The sequence below is a fragment of the Motacilla alba genome, chromosome 14, assembly GCF_015832195.1.
Source record: "Motacilla alba alba isolate MOTALB_02 chromosome 14, Motacilla_alba_V1.0_pri, whole genome shotgun sequence".
Taxonomy (NCBI): domain Eukaryota; kingdom Metazoa; phylum Chordata; class Aves; order Passeriformes; family Motacillidae; genus Motacilla; species Motacilla alba.
Window position 1 is genome coordinate 15,672,062 of NC_052029.1, and position 17,868 is coordinate 15,689,929.

General features: G+C 51.5%; 1 protein-coding gene across 10 annotated transcripts in view; it reads right to left on the bottom strand.

The window, feature by feature from the left end:
* Positions 1-126: 126 nt before the first annotated feature.
* Positions 127-17,868, bottom strand: part of ARHGAP17 (Rho GTPase activating protein 17) — a 42,296-nt gene continuing 24,554 nt past the window's right edge. The window contains exons 5-23 of one of the 10 annotated variants that reach the window (XM_038151127.1): positions 16,972-17,083; positions 16,693-16,769; positions 16,046-16,157; positions 15,337-15,405; positions 15,100-15,181; positions 12,852-12,979; positions 12,350-12,461; positions 11,732-11,813; positions 11,227-11,307; positions 10,487-10,600; positions 10,035-10,126; positions 9,759-9,915; positions 9,600-9,617; positions 8,297-8,521; positions 6,733-6,893; positions 5,538-6,113; positions 4,592-4,615; positions 2,504-2,548; positions 950-1,168 (exon numbers count right to left, since the gene is read on the bottom strand). In XM_038151127.1, the coding sequence (XP_038007055.1) occupies positions 4,593-4,615; positions 5,538-6,113; positions 6,733-6,893; positions 8,297-8,521; positions 9,600-9,617; positions 9,759-9,915; positions 10,035-10,126; positions 10,487-10,600; positions 11,227-11,307; positions 11,732-11,813; positions 12,350-12,461; positions 12,852-12,979; positions 15,100-15,181; positions 15,337-15,405; positions 16,046-16,157; positions 16,693-16,769; positions 16,972-17,083 (2,221 nt within the window). In that variant the 3' untranslated portion in view covers positions 950-1,168; positions 2,504-2,548; position 4,592. Of the gene's footprint in view, positions 1,169-2,503; positions 2,549-4,591; positions 4,616-5,537; positions 6,114-6,732; positions 6,894-8,296; positions 8,522-9,599; positions 9,618-9,758; positions 9,916-10,034; positions 10,127-10,486; positions 10,601-11,226; positions 11,308-11,731; positions 11,814-12,349; positions 12,462-12,851; positions 12,980-15,099; positions 15,182-15,336; positions 15,406-16,045; positions 16,158-16,692; positions 16,770-16,971; positions 17,084-17,868 lie in introns of all 10 variants that reach the window. The other 9 variants (XM_038151128.1, XM_038151130.1, XM_038151126.1 and 6 more) reach the window with 9 other exon arrangements.

A 17,868-nucleotide genomic window follows, 5' to 3' on the forward strand; every position in this document is an offset into this window, starting at 1 on the left:
CCCACTGACGTCCTTAAGGGAAAACCAGGCTGAGCAGCCAGTGACTCCAAGCTACACGGCCCAGGGCATCACTGTGACCTTCAGGACTCAGTGGAAGCAACAAAACTAGAATAAAGACGCCTTAAGTTGACAAAAAACAATCTTTAATTTTATAAATGTTCACTCAACTTCTGAACCCAAACAGCTGTTTCAAAGTTCTTTCAAAATTCAACCGTTTTCAACAAAAGCACAAACCCCACTTCCACGGTCTCCTCGTGAAACAGTTGCCAGTTGCACATGAACAAAGCAGGTTAATACAAATAACTACGCAATCAGGGTGAGTACTGATCCTAAGTAGCAATGAAATGATTACAGAGACAGAAGTTCCTCCTACAGCACGACAGTCCTTCGAGGCACTGGATGCGTCCACAGTTCCACGGGCGACTGAGAACCAGCAGTCACCACCAGCACTGGGGCAGGGTTTGGTTCGTGGCTTGAGGGGAATCTGCAGCAAATCCGAGAGGGAATGTCCCCGGGGAGGCAGCTCCTGTACGGGCTAAGGACTACACAGAACTCTAACCGTGCCGTGAGGGGGATTATTCCGTAATACACACATGCACTTTAAACAGCTAACCTTCTGCTTCTTGCTCTTTTGGAATTTCTGCTAACGCCACCTGTATCAGCACCGCCCACGCTTCCCAGGCGAGTTCCTGCAGGAATTCATTCCTTCCATCCAAGAGTTTGAAAACCGTTGTCCAGACCCAGATCATTAAACTTCTTCTGAGGGCGAAACCGGAGCGCGGCCGAAGGTTGGGCTCGATTTCCCGACAGGTCTTCTCCAACCTCGGCCAGCCTGGAGCTCGGCGTCCCCAGGAGGCCCCGTGCCAGCTGTGCCCAGCTGTGCCACGCTGCCAGAAGAAGCCTTTCCCTGTTAGGTCTGCGGGTTTTCCCCCCGGGAGGAGCTGGAAGCCGCAGCGCCGGGTCACAGCGCGGTGCTCTCCGTGTCATTGTCAATGTCCAGCAGCAGGTGGGTGTGCAGCTCTCTGCCCGCCGGCTCTGCGGGAGGCTCTGCAGGAGGGTTTGGAAGTGGCTCTGGAATACTGGAATTAGAGTCTGCACAAAAAGGGAACAGCAAGTTTAGCAGCCGGGCCAGGGCCAGCTCACTGAGTCGGGGGGTCCTGGGCATCTCCTTAGACAGAGAAGGGAAAGCAGAGATCAGCGAAGGCTCTGGCAGCAGAGCTGGCCCCTGGGGGCACACAGGGCTGAACGGCTCAGGCTGCTCCTCCTACAGACCCTGGGCCAGTCCTGGGCACAGCAACACAAACCCACTTCTTCCTGAAGGAGGGAGGGCACCGAGCCTGATTGAGGATCAGATTCCCCAATGCCCCGGAGAGCTACTCTGGACTTTCATGTCAACACACTCAGCAAAATAATCTGGCACCTAAATCACCCTCCAGGGAACACCACCTGTGACTCTGGGAAGCAACAGGAACAAGGCTGGTGTCAGGAGGCAGAAGTTATTGACACCAAGTGCAGACTGAACCTGTCTCCGGTGGGAACAGGGCATGCCATGGTCTTTGCCTCTTCGGAGGAGAGGAGGATTTTGTTCAAGCCAAGGTGTCAAAAAAGCATCTCTGCTGCATCTCTGGTGACTGACTGCCCTGGCAGCTAGAATTATCAGACCACAAAAATCCCTAGCAGCTCAAAAAAAGGTAACTGGAAATCTTGTCAGGATTCTGGAAAGCTGATTTACAACGTGCCATGACATCCCTTACTGCAGTCCACAGCTGCTCCACATAGGAAGTGATTTAGATCACTTAGATCAACAAAAAATCCAAATAAATGCCTTGTTTTCAAGCACAGGAGGTGCAGACAGGCATCCTAGAGAGACTGGGACTCATAGCTCAAGCCTGAAATCCTGAAGTTAACCCAGAAGTTACTGCAGAAAAGCTCCAGTTGAAGGTTTCTGAGCTAAATGACCTGGAGGAGGGGAAGGCAGCCCCTGCTCCTGAGCCCCCAGAGCCCCCCAGCCTGCAGGGATCTGTGTCCTGGGAGCCTGCACGGAGCAGCTGCAATCCCACCCTGGCCTGGCCTGGCACTGAGCAGGAGCTGCAGCCACAGAACCCAGCTCGGTTCGGGCTGGAAGGGACCGTAAATCCCACCCCAGCCCACCCTCGGCACGGGCAGGGCCAGTCCCACCAGCCTGAGCCCCTGGGCAGCTCCTCGGAGCGGCTGTGGCACGGGGAGGCAGCGCTTGTGACACAGGACAGGGCAGTGACATGGGGCACAGCAGCTCTGGGCTCCGTACACGGACGCAGCACGAGGTGAGGTGGCCAGGAGACACCAAGAGCTTCACGCTCTGCCCTCCAGGGCTTTAGTGGGTTAATGGGAGCAGCAGCAGCAGCCCCTGGCTGGCCACGCCAGGGACACACACAGCAGGGCACTGGGGGTTAGTAGTTAGCACACACATCATTAGCAATCAGCAATTAGCAGCAGCGTGGCCAATCAGGGGCCTTTTCCTTACCATTGCACTTGCCAATACAGTTCCTACTGAATGCTGGTCAAACATCTGGATTATTTAATAAAACCTTTGATTAGAATATTCTAGGGCTTCTTACTTGAACAGCATAAATAGCATTTGAGGCACTACTAAAGCCCAGAACAAGGGGACAGTTCAGAGTTCCTGTTCAGGGACATTATGAGCTTTGCTGGCACCTTGGTCTGGTCCCCTCATTCCACTCGTCAAGGTTCAGATTCAAGGCAGCAGCTGCACAGTGTGAATTAGTGAGTGTGAGTGCTTGGATGTGCAGGTGTGAACATTAGAGCAGACACTCTCGTGGGACAGGTGCCGGTGTTAATTCAGATTATTAATCCTTTAAAAACACACTGATCTGGGAAAGGGGGATGCTTTGGCACGGAGTGTAGTGCTGGAGGTGAGCCTGAGGGTCACTTCAACCCCTCCCCGAGGGCATTTTAGCTAAACAGGCTGGAGCTTCTAGGTCCCTTCACCAGTTTTGGAGAGAATGCTCCCCCAGCAGCTTTCCTTTCCCAGTTCTCCTGCGTGGCAGGGCCCGTCCTGTGTTCACAGCACACCTGGCCCATCTGCCCTGCTCTGCAGTCCCCTCTGGCAGGTGCTCTAATGAAGCAGCCCCAACTGGATGTTAATTACGAGATAAGGATTTCTCCCATTACACTGGGGTAAAACAAACCCTCCCTGTCTGCTGTCATTGAAGCAATTTCCTCAGAACCAGGAAAACCCTCAAATGAAAATAAGTATGGTCAAACTGTGAAACACTTGGAAATGTAGATTAAGCCTTTCCTTGAAGTTTGACTCATTATTAGCACAGCTGCTGCTGGTAACTCCATCGTGAAGAGCTGTCAGCATTCAGAGCCCAGCCCCACTTCTGACTTAGCTGGGGAATAAATTATCCCCCCATTTTAAATATACTGACAAAGTAGAATCAGAAGTCAGTTGTTTTAAGAATAAAAGCTACTTTTTAGTTGATTAAGCAGTTCATTTACTGCAGGTTTCTTCACGGAACCCCAAAATGGGCAGGGACACCTCCCACTGTCCCAGGTTCATCCTGGCCACTTGCAGGGATGTGGGGCAGCCTCCAGGCCACCTCTTTCTCCAATTAACCCCAAACCTGAGTGACTTCCAGCCTGGCTTCTCAGTGCAACGCTGATTTCAGTGTCCTGGCTGCAAACAGGGAAATCCTGCTGCACCTCAGGCAGCTCAGGAGGAGCAGCAGCACCCCAGGGCCTGCCAGCCCAGCAGGGACACGAGCGGGGTGGGCACGAGTGGGGCTGAGCAGGCAGAGCCAGCAGCGAGGCTGGAAGCCAACGTGTGCAGGGGCTGCTCTGCCGTGGGTTCAGTCACCTCAGCCTGGATTTTGCCAAAAAACCTCCAAGTGGTTAAAAATAACTGCGGAGCTAAAGGGAGAGCTACATTAAAAGGCAACCACAAACCAGCAAATTGTAGGGAAAGTCGTATTTGTGTGCACTGAGGAGAACAAACTGGCTGGAAACGGGTCACCCATCACACCTGGCCTGGGGACTAACTCTGGGGGCCTGGCAGGAAGGGTGAATTCTTTCCAGGGAAAATTCCAAGGAATAACTGAATGTTCCCAGTCTGTCACAGCTGAGCAGCAGAGCCTCAGACCCTCTTGCAAGCAGAATGCTACGGAGGGACAAGGTACAGGGCTGGCAGAGCACAGCTCCTGCAGAGGGGTGACACACAGGGCTGGCAGAGCACAGCTCCTGCAGAGGGGTGACACACAGGGCTGGCAGAGCACAGCTCCTCCAGAGGGGTGACACACAGGGCTGGCAGAGCACAGCTCCTCCAGAGGGGTGACACACAGGGCTGGCAGAGCACAGCTCCTCCAGAGGGGTGACACACAGGGCTGGCAGAGCACAGCTCCTGCAGAGGGGTGACACACAGGGCTGGCAGAGCACAGCTCCTCCAGAGGGGTGACACACAGGGCTGGCAGAGCACAGCTCCTGCAGAGGAGTGACACACAGGGCTGGCAGAGCACAGCTCCAAGCACACATCTGAACTCAAGCTACAAACAGGAGCAGTTGAGCTGCACTTGCAGACTGCGTGGGTACAAACCTTATTCGCAGTAACCATCCCCACCTGTGAAGGCATTGGGGTAGAGCTGTTAGGCACCAGAATTGATACTCTGCATTCCAACACATTAGTCTAATTCTAGAGAAGCTGCAGTGTCACGGGAAAAGTCCCAACCATTATTAATTATAAGTAGATTTAAAAGCATTAGTCTCCCACATTCAGTATCTCTTCCTTCAGAATTTCCCAGAATAAGCAGTGACTCAGCAGGAAAACATTCCAAAATCTGCTGGTTTGGAATGGCCTCAGCAGCTACATTTAAAAAAAATAAACTTTAATAAAGTAACATTATCCCAACCAAACTGGTAACCACAAGCTTCATGAAGCTTCTGGGAGAAGACAAAAGTTTCTCTTTACTTCATGGTTGTCTTAAAACAAGGACTGCACTTGAAATGCGAGGCTCTATAAATACTGACCTAAGAAATACACTTTAACAGAGGTGATTCTTCACCTTCTGGATGTCCAGTTTAAATGCACATCAGAAGGCTCTGTTCTCACAAGCTAAAACGTTCTCTGCACGTTTTGCCTAGCAGGACACGTGTCAGTGACCACTTGTGCCCTCCTCTTATCTCAGTATGTGCTGAAATCCACCATCCTTGGCTACATCTTCTCCCTCCTCTAAATATTTGCTCCTTGGCAACGGATGTACAAGCAGAACTGACTGCCAAGATGCCGAGCTGGAGCTGCTGTCACAGTGTTAAGCTTCCAAACAGGAAAATAAAAAAACCAAACCAAAAGTTCATCTCCCCTTGCCCCCGCACAGGTCTGCCCGAGGAGCGACACCCTGGTATGCAGAGCAGCTGGCTGGGCACGAACCGGAGACGAGCCGTCCAGTGTTCCAGCTGGGATTCGTGCTCCCCAGCTCCCCCCAGCCCCGGGCAGTGCCCAGTGCCCCGCCGGTGCCCGCAGGCAGCACAGGGGGTGCACTCACCTGTGACTATTCTGGAGGCCGTGGGCGCGGGGCTGGCGGCCGCGCCGTCCTGCTGCGAGGGAGGGTGCGGCGGAGGGGGCACGCTGGGTCTGTTCCTGGGCTTGGGCACGGGCCGGGGCCGGGGCAGCGTGCCACCCTGAGCCACGCAGGGAGCCGGGCAGGGCTCGGGCACGGCCGGGTGCTTGGCCGGCGGCGGCGTGTCGGGCGGGGTGGGGGTCTGCGGCGGGGGCGCGGAGGAGCAGGGCTGCTCGGGAGCCTGCTCGCCTGGAGATGCTTGGCTGCTGCCCTTGGGCTGCAGGGGGGGAGTTGCCTGGGCTGGGGGCTGCGGGGGGGGGTGGCTGGGAGCCTGCAGCGGGGACAGGCTGCTGGAGAATCTCCGAGGAGCAGAAACCTGGCAAGGGGAGGAGGTCTGGGCCGCTCCTTGGTTTGCGTGCTGAGCGGGAGGGGAAGAGCTTCTGGCCGGGGGTTTTGGAGACACAGAAGGTGGCTGAGCAGCTGGGGAAGAGCTTTGGCTTCCTGGCTGCCCCGGCGGGGGGTTGGCTGGTTTGGGGGGGGCCGGTGCAGGCTTCTTCACAGCTGTGGAGAGAAGAGGGGAGATGCCAGCATCAGGGACTGGGGTTTTACAGGCACACGGGGAATGGCTTCCCACTGCCAGGGAGTGGGGTTAGATGGGATATGGGGCAGGATGTGATGGTTGGCAGGCCCTGGCACAGGTGCCCAGAGCAGCTGGGGCTGCCCCTGGATCCCTGGCAGTGTCCCAGGCCAGGCTGGACAGGGCTCGGAGCAGCCTGGGACAGTGGGAGGTGTCCCGGCCATGGCAGAGGATGGAACAAGATCAGTTTTAAGGTCCCTTCCAACCCGAAGCATTTTGGAATTCTACGATTCCAAACCAAGCTCCCAAAGGAAACAATTAGCAGCACCCAAAATCCCCAGCTATGTTATCAGAATGAAGTGGTGCATTATCAAGTACAAGCATTTACTGATCAATAGCTTTTGAGAGTTTGTTAAACAGTACTGGTGACACTGTCACCATTCAGAGAGTCCAAAGTCACAGCTGCTTTACAGCCAGGCCTTGGGGACAGGCCAACAGATTGAACTGCTGTCTGCATAAGGGCAGAGATGCTGGTACACTTATTTCAGCAGCATTTCTGCAGCACATCGGGGCTTGGAACAGTGAAAGCAAAAGAACACACACCTCTCCTCAGGGCGTGGGGGCTGGGCCCAGCAGCGTTCTGGGGCTGGCTGACAGAGAGCTGGGAGCTGCCGGGCGCTGCCTGGCCCGGGGCAGCGCCTGCCTGGCCGTTCCTCACCGGGGGAGGAGTGGCTGCACTCGTGCTCTCCTTGGATTTGGAGGTACTGCAAAGGAAAGAGGCCAGGTCAGAGACGGCTGTAACGTGCCTTGTGTGGCTCAGCTGCTGGCTCACACACCGTGCTGTGGATCAGACAGGGGAAGCAATTTTCACTGTCAAGCCCTGGCACCCAGGGAAGGGGGGCAGTCCCAGTCCCTGCAGTGTGAAAACACACGGATGTGGGAACTGAGGCACGGCTCAGTGGTGAACGCCGAGGCAGTGCTGGGCTGATGGGCGATGATGGAGGATGAGCCAGCTGAGGTGCTTCTGGCCAGGGTCCCCTCCTGAGGCTGTGCCCCTGCAGGCTTCTCTCCCTTCTTTGTACTGAGAGTCACCTGCAGCACTTTAGCCCTCAGAAGGACTGGCTTTATTCACTTCCACGGGCACTGTGCAGTTCCTGCTTGTCCAGGGCTGTTAACAAACTGTGAGTCCTTGCACAGAGGCTGTGCAGGTTTTAAGTGCAACTTTCAGACACGACCCCCGAGGTTCATTCCCAGCTGCCTCTGCCACAAAAGCCGTCTGTGGAGGGAACAGTGGTGTGCAGGGGATTTCCAAACGAGCTGGTTGTGTAAATATGTCACCTGAGAACAGGCTTTGTGCACAAGAGTCAGTGCTGCACCAAACCCCACGGCGGGTTTCACCCTGAGGCTGACATTTGCAGGCACTGCAGGCTTCACACGTGGCTTGTCACAGCTCTCAGAACACCGAGGAGCTGACAGCAAAGCGCTGCTTCCACCCCTCCCAGGAGGAAGTCAGGCTGCTGCAATTAGCCTTGGAGCTCAGGGGCACAAGCACAGAGCTCCGAGAGAAATTAAACAGCAAAGAGCCTGTGTGCCTACTTGTCCTAAAGAAATAATCCTGAAATATGAGAAACTGACTGCCAGTTTTCTAGTAAGCAAGTCTGCTCCTCACTAACACCTGCTACAGACAAAGAAACAAAACAAGACATAACCAGATAACGAGCACAAGAAACAACAAACAAGACCAACAGGTTTCTGTTATTGCCACTGTAGGTTTTGCTCTTTCAGCAGCAAACTGGTATCACCTGTGCGCACATCTCCACAACCTGGGAGGGTCAGCGTGGGCAGCAGAAACAGAGTGTGTTTTTCATCATCATTTTTCCCCCAAGAACTCTGGTGCAGTAGAAGATGAGCTCCAGAACAGACAGAACCGTGGATGCCATATTAGCGGATGAATTCCAGAACACCCAGAACCACGGGTGCTATTTTGTGAGACCCACTCTGTGTGTTATTTCAGAAGCCCAATTGTGCAGCCGTACCCGTGGCAGGAGAGCTCCTGAGGGGCTCTGCTGCCCACACCTGCCAGGACACCTCCCAGGGGGCACAGGTGGCACCAGGTGGCCGCCGGAGCCGCTGCCAAGCCGCTGCCAGCGCACGCCGTGCCTCTTACCTGGCGTCCTCAGCGCCTGGAGCCTGGGGCTGCTCTGCTGGGGCAGCAGAGGGAGCGGGGCCAGCCCCGGGGCCGGGCTCAGCCCCCGCGGGCGGGCAGGGCTCCGCCGCCAGCGCGGGCTCGCAGGGCGGCAGCGGCGGCTGGAAGGCGGGCGATGTGAGCTTTCTGCTTACAGTGCCACAGCGCCGCGGGGTCGCGGGCAGCTCCAGCACCTTCACACCAAAGCTACAGAGAGAAGAGAGAGTGAACACAGCGGGCGGGCACCCCGGCGCTGCCGCAGCAGGACTCGGGGCGTCCCACCCCCAGACGAACCCCCACATGCAAAGCAGTGACGAGGAAAGCTCGGCTGGCTGCGCCGCGCCGCGATGTTAGAGCCTCCGCTGGCCGCACCGCACCAGCAGGGTTAAGACATGCAACAGGACTTGGCTTATCCCCGCAGAGGGATGAGCTCACGCCAGTGAACACGCTACTCAATCACATTTGGAGACAAACACCGATGACAATGAGGTCAGAGCACTCGGAATCTCACATGTAAACACAGACGTTTCCTCACATACCGCGCTAGCTCCTCACTAAATGCATTCTGCCACATGAATTTTGATTCTATTGCACACTAAGTTGCAGCAGAGATTCAAAAGAAGCTACAGGATACAGGCTGTGATTTGGGGGCTGGAATGAGAAATCCTTACAGTGCTCTCCAACCCAAATCATTCTATTTGTGTTTCAAGGAGAACAGTGGAGAAACAGACCCCAACTCTAACAGATTTTAGAATGCATACAGCACATTCATTCTAGAAATTATTTTATTCTTCTTGTGTTAAACACTGAATGTGAACTGATTTTCTTCTTCCTCTGTGAGTGCTGACAAATTTGCATGTGGCTGCTCATAGCTAACAGGTAACAACTTAACATTTGCATCAACAGCTGAAAACAAGCACATCACTTGAATACTCATGATGAGTGATAAGAATGAACGTTACACTACATGTTATATGGGAAACAGCACGTTTTACTGGGAGTTTTTAGCATTCTACTGCTTGCTGTGGCAATACTGTACCATCATCAACTCAGAAGTCTTATCATGAAGGCACCAGGTAACACCACCTCAGCTTATGGGCTTTGAAAGAGAAGCCATGGAATACCAGAAGTTAGAGACTGAGAGAGGCTGCTGCAGACACTCCTGTTCCAGCGAATCTCACACCACCCCCAATGTGCACCAGGAGAATGGAGACTGGCAGCAGCAGTATCTGCTTGGGGTTTGTCATGCATGGAGTGTAACTGGAGGGAAGTAACAGCACATTACCTTTGAGCCATCCTCAGGCTGCAACAACAGGAAACAAATCACTATTGTTATCTACAGCACTGCCATGAAACTCCTCTCCTGACACCAGTGACAGTGTCTGACTGCAGCCTCATTGGAAGAGGGCTATAAATGGACCCCTAAGGTGAGAACCACACCTACCTTTCCTTCTTCAGCAAATCCCCTTCCATCACAGTCATGCTCAGAGGCCTCTTCCTCTCCAGGGTCCCGCATTCAAAGTCATTCCCAGTGTGTGACAAGTGATTGGAGTTTACAGCAGGAACTGCCACAAACGCCCCAGACACATTGAAATCCTCATCTGCAGAGGGATGGACAGAATGCCTCCTCAGACACACACACACACCCCAGGGGTGCCTCCCTGCCCAAGCCACCGCGGGTGACCTGCAGGGCAGCGTGAAATGCTGTGGCAGAACTCACCTCCAGGGAAGAACCAGTCTGCATGCTGGATGATGGGCTCAATAACTGCTACCACGTGCACCGACGTGGCTGCTGCCATCTCAGCAAGGGATCTGGAGGAGAGATTGGAACAACGCTTTGTTCAGAGCTCCATCCAAGTAAGAACATGAAAATCAATTCAGACGACCTAAAGAACAACTTAGGCTAAGCATGATGGATCAGCTCCTCAGTGCCAGAGAAAGAGCAACTGTGCTGGACTCCAGACCTTCAGGAACAGTCACAGCTCTTGGGAACACCCCTAAAACCCTTCTGCCTCAAAGGACCTGGAGGCACGGGCTGAAAGAACACTTTAAATATTGTTTAGGTAAACAGTCTGTTGCTGCGAGCTGCTGAATTCCTTGCTAAAGGATTTAAACCTATCAGTTCTACAGCTTCACCCCGTGCTGCTTTGTAGCTTTCTCAAAAGAACTCACCCTTCATTCTTTGCCCACAGCAAGTTGGGGCCCAAGACTATGGCGATGTTGCTCGGTGTCATTTTGTTAACGTCACTGTTCTGGGCGAGCTTGGCTAAAAATTTGATTAAATACCTTCAAAAAGGAAAGAAATCATTAAAGAGCAGGAACCATGAGCATTTCTCGTTGACAGCAACTAAATAAAAATTCAAGAACTTGTACAGAGAGCTCCCAACAACACGGAAATGAGACGAGCAGCCTTCTTGCTTGGCAGCTGCCCAGAGCTTCTGCTCCTGACTCATAAAAGTTGAACTGGGTAGCAAAGAAAGCAGCTCCCATCTTAGCAAAACAGGACCACAGAAATATTATACTTCCAGAGAAAAATGCTTAATTCCAGCTAGTGTCACATCCCGTAATGGAAATTCCATGCTTCTAGGAATCACCAGAGCGGGTTTTGTTCCGGTTCATTTCCAAAACACAAAAACCAAAAGGGAAAATGAGATGTTTAAGATAGATCCGGGTGATTTCTAAGACTGGAAACTACAGCAAAGAGCAGAGCATGAGCCATAAGTAGAAAGGCTCTGTGCATCACTATTTCCTGACAGCTAAAGGGAATTAATCTGAGGACGCCACCTGCACGAAACAAGAGGTATTTTTACAAATCCCACTGAATCTGGCCAAGAACAGCACACCTGGATTAGAGTTCAGTTGAACTGGCTTTGGGGTGCCAAGCAGCTGAGCTAGGAGATGCTCACACCTACCTGAAGTTAACACGGTAATGCTCAGGTAATCTGTTACAAATCCTCCACAGCTCCTGCAGCTTCTTATCCTGGTCCTGAATACTGGAGGGACAAAAAATGCCATGACATCTTGCTGTCAGGGCAGGAATTAGTTGTTTCTGCACTGACAAAGAGATGATGGTATCAACTTCCATTTATGCCAAAGAAATGTTTTGCACTCAGTAACCTGCTCGTCAGATCCCTGAATTATCTCTACCTGCAACCAAACTGCTTGAGCATCAATACTGTGCAGCCAGCAGCCCGAGGCAGCCCTAGCAGTTAAACAAAGTAGCTATTTCACCACATTTTGTGCAATTTGTATTAAGCTATTTATTACTGAAAAGAATTTGTTACACGAAATACCCGTTAGTGAAATAATAAATAACTCTGTGAGCTTGGCTGTTTCTTTTGAATTCATCTGTGAAGAATCAAATTTAACAGAAACCTGCAGCACGGCTTCCTTCACAGCTATTTCTAGCATGCTTACTTTGCAGCTTGTGTCCACTCCTCATACAGGCTGTAGGTCATCAGAGGCTCGGGCAGCTCCCGCAGGTAGGATTTCAGGGCACCTGCAATGCACACAGGACAGGTTGGCTCCTCAGCCACTGCTTCACACGCCAGGGGACACCCTGCCCTCACTTTGCAGCGTTGTCTGTGCAGTGAACTCCAAGTGCCAGGGAAAGTGGCCAGACTGACACGTGCACAGCGGAGCTGCTCAGATCTCAGCACAAAGGGTCTGCCAGCAATTGGTGCAATTTGACAGAAACATGCTGTAGAACTCTGAATCATCTCTTCAGGACAAAGCACTTCTTACAAAGATGTATTGAAGGTCTAGACACGGCTCTAACCTACCCTGACAGTGTTAACACTCTTGTCATGAGAGATGTGGCAGCTGGGCCTTGGGATCACCTGAATTTCACACAGCATTGTCACAAATGCATCAGCTGTGATCAGCACGGGCACCCTACGCTTGTCTGTGTCAAACTGTGCAGTGAACCTCCCACTGGCTGCCACCTGTCCCAGTCTAACTGTGCAGAGCAGCCCCTGACACGAAGCTGTGCTGTGTCAATTGACACCTGGCTTGGATTCAGAGCACTCCCAGTACCTGCCACAGCGTGGGGATCTGAGTAGAACTCATCGAGCTGGGAAGTGGAACAGTCCAGGGCAGCTTTCAGCTTTTTTAACTTGGAGGCTCCAGCAGCAATTCTGAACAAGCCCTGCACCAGAGAAATGAAATGCATTGATTGGGAACCACACAGTGGCACAGTTTTACAACAGCCTCTTCCAGAACACTCCAGCTTTGGGGCCTTCCCCGGACAGCTGTGACCCAGCTGGCCCTTCATGTGCCCTGTCACTGCCACTGACCATGGTTCAGCTCCTTCCCACCCCTGGCCCACCTCTAATTTCACTGTATGTGCTGTAATTTCACTGCATCCACTTCCAAAATACTTCCCACAGTGCTGAGCTTATTCTGTTGCAAAACATTTACCAACTACTAAATGAAGAAATTAGTTAAGCAATGCATTAACAAACAGACAGCAGTTTAAGAGCATCCCTGGGCCCTCTTCCCCCCGCTCCTGGCCTGTGGTCTGGCCAGCTTTACCCACCTCCTCTCTCATCCCTGTCTCCAGGAGCATCATGACACAGGCCTCGATGGGAACTGCGATTTCCCGCCCGCTGCGCTTGAGATGCTCCTCCAGGGGAGTTCCAAAAGCTGGTTTTTCAGTCCATTTGTCTAAGTTGGAGAGTATCAAAACACTGAGCAGGATTATCGACCAAACCCTTGAATTACAGCCCAGGCAGGAGGAGAAGAAAGCCTCTAGTACAGCACAGAAACGTTCAGACTACAGCAGGAGTTTTACAGCCCTTGATTGGTAAAGTCCCTTGGATCATGAGCAAAGAGAAGATGAGGCTGCTGGTGGTCAAGGAAAAAATACTTCTGCATCTTTCTGGATGGAATATCACACACAAATTCTGTGTATAACTGGAATTATAAATAACAAACCTCAGCAAGTGCCAGCACGAGGCTGCACGTTCCAGCAACACTGATTTGGCCCTGCAAGAATCTGTGAGGAAATTTTGTCCAGACTGCATGACCTGGGCTGATTTTTGTTTTAACTGTATTTAAGGTGAATAAAAACCGAGCTGTTTTATTCCTTAAATTGGACCCCTTACATCAGCAAATTACAATGGATGTTAACAGCCCAGTGTATCACATCAGAACTGCCATGGTAACAGCCCAGCACCATAACATTCAAATTTCAATTTAATTCTTCAACTCTTGTTTAACTCCAGTTTGCACAAATTTCTCCAAATTGAATGTGAATTTCTTCTTTCCTACAGTTTACGTTCTGACCCATTTCTGCCACTTTAACTGAAAAAATGCAGATGTAAAAGGTTATTGTTAGTACAGATGTGTTATTTCTTTCATGTGGAAAAGAGGCCAAAAGGACAAAAACTTCAGAGGACTTCAAAGAGTGCTCTGAAGGCAAAGTGTTTCTGCAAAGGATTTAATTCACCCCTTTCTTTACAAAACCACATCAATCACCTCCCTTGTCCACTTTTAGTCCCTCTCATTCGTTAACACGCCACGAGATGCACAAGGCACTTCCCAACCCCTGCAAACCACAGCAAACAGCAGGAAAAGAAACCCCAGCCCTTGTTCAGAGCCCCAGCTCCCATCCCTGGCAGTGCCCAGGCCAGGCCGGACAGGGCTGGGAGCAGCCTGGGACAGGGGAAGGTGTCCCTGCCATGGCAGGGGTGGCACTGGAGGGGCTTCAGGGTCCCTTGAACCCAAACCTTTCTGGGATTCTAATTCACACTGTGGATGGGAACACAAGGTGAGAAATTCCCTGCATTCAGCCCCTTGGCCACCGTGGCTCCCAGCACCTTCTAGGGAGGCCAGGCCCTTCTGAAGCCTTTGCTGCTCAGCTGCTCCGTGCCAACTGTCCTTGCAAAAATAACCAATTTCAAGCAGCCATATCCACAAAGAACCCTCTGCACAGCCCTGCTGAGCCCTGCTGCTGCTCAGCACCACCTCCTCTCCCAGAGTACAGCATCCCACGCCATTTCCCACAACGCTCCTACTGATTTGTGTACTGAATTGGTTCATCTTCTACAGCCTTCATCAACCAAAGACACCTGAGCCTTCCTCAGCTGCACTTTCCCTCAGACTCTGTTCACCTACTGCTCCAAAGATTCAGGGACAGCACAGCCAATATTTTGGAGAGTAGTTTCCAAAACACACAGTGCATCTTCATCCCAAATCATCAGTGATACACCCGTCTGTCCCCTGACAGTGGAGGCTGAGCAGCAGCTCCAGTCCTTCTCGGGGAAGAAATGAAGCTGTACAATTCAATTTTTGAACAGCTGATAATCAGCACAAGAACCCAAACTCTCCATTTCCCTGCATGCAGTGCACACTGGGGAAGAGGACTGCCCAAAATGAGGGGGGGGAAAAATCCAGCTCCTTAAAATCCATGGAGTTTTCCTGATAATCACCTGTAATCACCCAAGAAACAAATCACAGTGACACTTGCATTGGCCCGAAGAGCCAGCTGTGACTCAGCAAAAGGGCACAAGGAAAACAGGTAAGCAAAGAGAAAAATCCTTCCTTTACCCTCCTGGGTAGCAGAGAGATCCTTAATTAATACTTGATTAGTGTGTTAAACATGGCTGGAGAGGTCCGGAGAACACGAAGATGGAATTAGGCTTGGGGATGTAAAATTGTTAAGCAGATCAAAATGGCCTCATTAAATCAGTGTGCATGCAAGAGAATCGAGACAGAGGAGGAGAACGTTGTGCATAGGTGGCACAGGCAAGGAGAAGCGTCAGCCAGAGCACAGGTTACTTTACCTTGATGGGCTTGAATTTCGGGTAGGACCTTTTCTATGACTGCTAATGCTTTTCTATGGTAATCTGCTTGTGCTTCTAATAACTGAGAACAGAAGCCACATTTTAAAAACAAAAAGAGCATTAGCTTCTGATGAGCACATAAGACAAGACTCAAGGTTTAGCACACGAAATGTCACCTCTGGGAAGCGAGTGCGGGTGCCCAGCTGTGCCGAGGCAGAGCCTGGGGGCAGCACTCACCGTGACAAAGCAGCGGGCGTACTCCCCCTCCTTGGACACAAAGCTGTACATGTCTGCAGCCAGCTGATCCTTGGGGAAACACGCAAACCAGGACAGCACAGTTACTCATCTCAAACCACAAAGACAGGTTTACTGGGCTGATTTTGCCTGCAGGGAGCTCGAACTAAGAAGCTGTAATGCACCTGCTCTGCCCCAAGTGTTCTTCAAGCAAAATGATTTCAGAATCTTAACTCTGGTTTATGCAGCAAAGCAGGGCTTCAGTCAGGACATACTGCCACTCAGTCCAGTATTTATAGCACTCAAAGACAAGTACTAATGAAAATGGTTTCAGTTCTCAGTACTCAGTGGAGCATTTGCTGTTGAGAACTGAAAATGAACGTGAGCTGCTCAGAGGTGTCACGGGTCCTGGGAAGGCCCAGCCTCAGTTTCCTCCAGGTGCCTCCTTCTGCACGGCTGCTCCCTGGCTGGGAGCACCCTGAACATCCATTCATGGCCAGGACACAGCTGGCTCAGACTGAAACTGGAAACAGTGTCCAATACCCAACTTAGAAACAGCCTGGATGGAGTTCCTCACTGAGCTAGAGCAATCCAGAGATCAGCTGGCATGAAAATGCCCCCAGGACAGACACTGTCACAGCCACATGATCTGCAGCTGCACAAGTGGGCAATCCCAGGGGAGCTGGGGAAGGGACACTCATCCTGTCCTTACCTTGCACTGCTCTACTTTATTTCCAGCTTCATCCATCTCTTCCTTAAGAGATTCTATTTTTGAAGGATGCACTTGGAAATTTGTTCCTGACGTCTTGTGGGCTTGGTTGTATCTGGGGAAGAAAAGTTTCATGCTGTGAGAATCAATAATCTGCATTTATGGCTCCCTGGGAATTGGTTCCTCTCTGCAGGAAACAATCCCCACAGCTCCAGAGGTTTTCCAACAGAACCAAAAGGCTCCACACACACCGTTCATGACATGCTGACATAACCCAGCAGCAGCTCTAACATCACCAGGGATCCCGTGTCTGCCCCATAACAGGGGAGTGGAACATGCTGGAAACGGCTCCACCAGTCCTCAGGGCTTATTCAAGTCAAACACTCGTATCACCTGGAAACTGGATGAGTTTCCAGCATTTTTCCAGTTACATACAGGCATGCAAGAACTCTGAAATCTTGATTCTGTTTGGATCCAGCAGTCCTGGATCCTTTTCTGGTGTAACTTAAATGTAACTCTGTCTTTTTTCACCCATGGCCTGCTCACAGCAGCATTTCAGGAGCAAGCACCAGAGCACAGCAGGTGCCATGAGATGCCAGCAGGGGCTCACAAGGACAGAAAAGCAGCCAGCAACCAAAATGCTCTCCTACCTTCCCCTTGCAGAATCCCAGTCCAGCACCAGCTTTGCAAGCTGCTTCCTCTGCTTCTGAATGTTTGGGATCTCTGTCTGAAATGAGAATTAGGGGCTTACATTCCATTTTAAACTGTGCATTCTAACAAGTTACATGTTGTAGGTTTCATACCCACTTTCCCCCACTAGCACAGGGCTCCTTACAGCAGTTTTTTAATTCCAGCACTGAGATAAAGCACTTTTGCTGAGCTTATGCACCAATCCAGATGTGCTCCTCCTCTCAGGTGAGCTGTCTCACCTCTGTCAGCAGGCACAGGGGGTCTATAACTTCTCTCTCAATCTGTACTTCGTGCTGGGAGAGCTCCATGGCCAGTTTATTCTCTGCATCCCCACAGGTATCCAGCATTTTCCTGTAAGAACGACAGACATTTGTCATGGCAGGTACTGGCTGAAGAAGGGCTGAAGGCAGAGCAGGGCTCTGCAAAGCTTTGTGCTGCAGAAAGCAAAGCATCCCTTCACGGCCTGAGCCCAACTGCTCTGGGCTCTCTGGGAGCAACCTGGGACAGGCAAGTGCTGTTATTAAACCTTCTTCTTCTGAATTCCTGAGCCATGACAACACTTGGGAGGCTTTCAGACACCCAGGTGACTACAGCAGCCCTGAGGGCACAGAAGTCAGCATTCATTTCCAAGCCCATCCCTCCCTCTCACAGATGCAGGAGGAGTTGCTCAATGCAGAGTTTCATCTCCTAAGCCCCTGCAGGGTGAAGGTCTCAACACCCTCACTCCCAGCAATCCCTGCCCAGCAGCTCAGGCTCCAAACCAGGACTCGACCTTCATCTTATGCTTGTTCTAAGGAAAACCCCTCTTCTGTAAGGCTTTTATCCAGCTTTGGATCTCCTGCAGTGGCTCAGGAAGGGTCTCTTCTGCTCTCAGAGGTTTCTGAGGTCATTCTACACTGTCTCCACAAGGATTCCCACCAGCAATGGAAAAACCCACTTGGCTCCAGCCATTCAGCACAGGGAGGTTCATTTCTTTCAGCCACTCTTGTGCAGGTTGCAAATAACCACTTTGCCAGGACAGATAAACTGGGGCTACTTTGAACTAGGAGCCATCAATGCAAACTCACATTATTTTAAGTCATCAATTCAAACCTGCACAATGCAGTTTAAAATAAAAATGCAGTTTAATTGTAGAA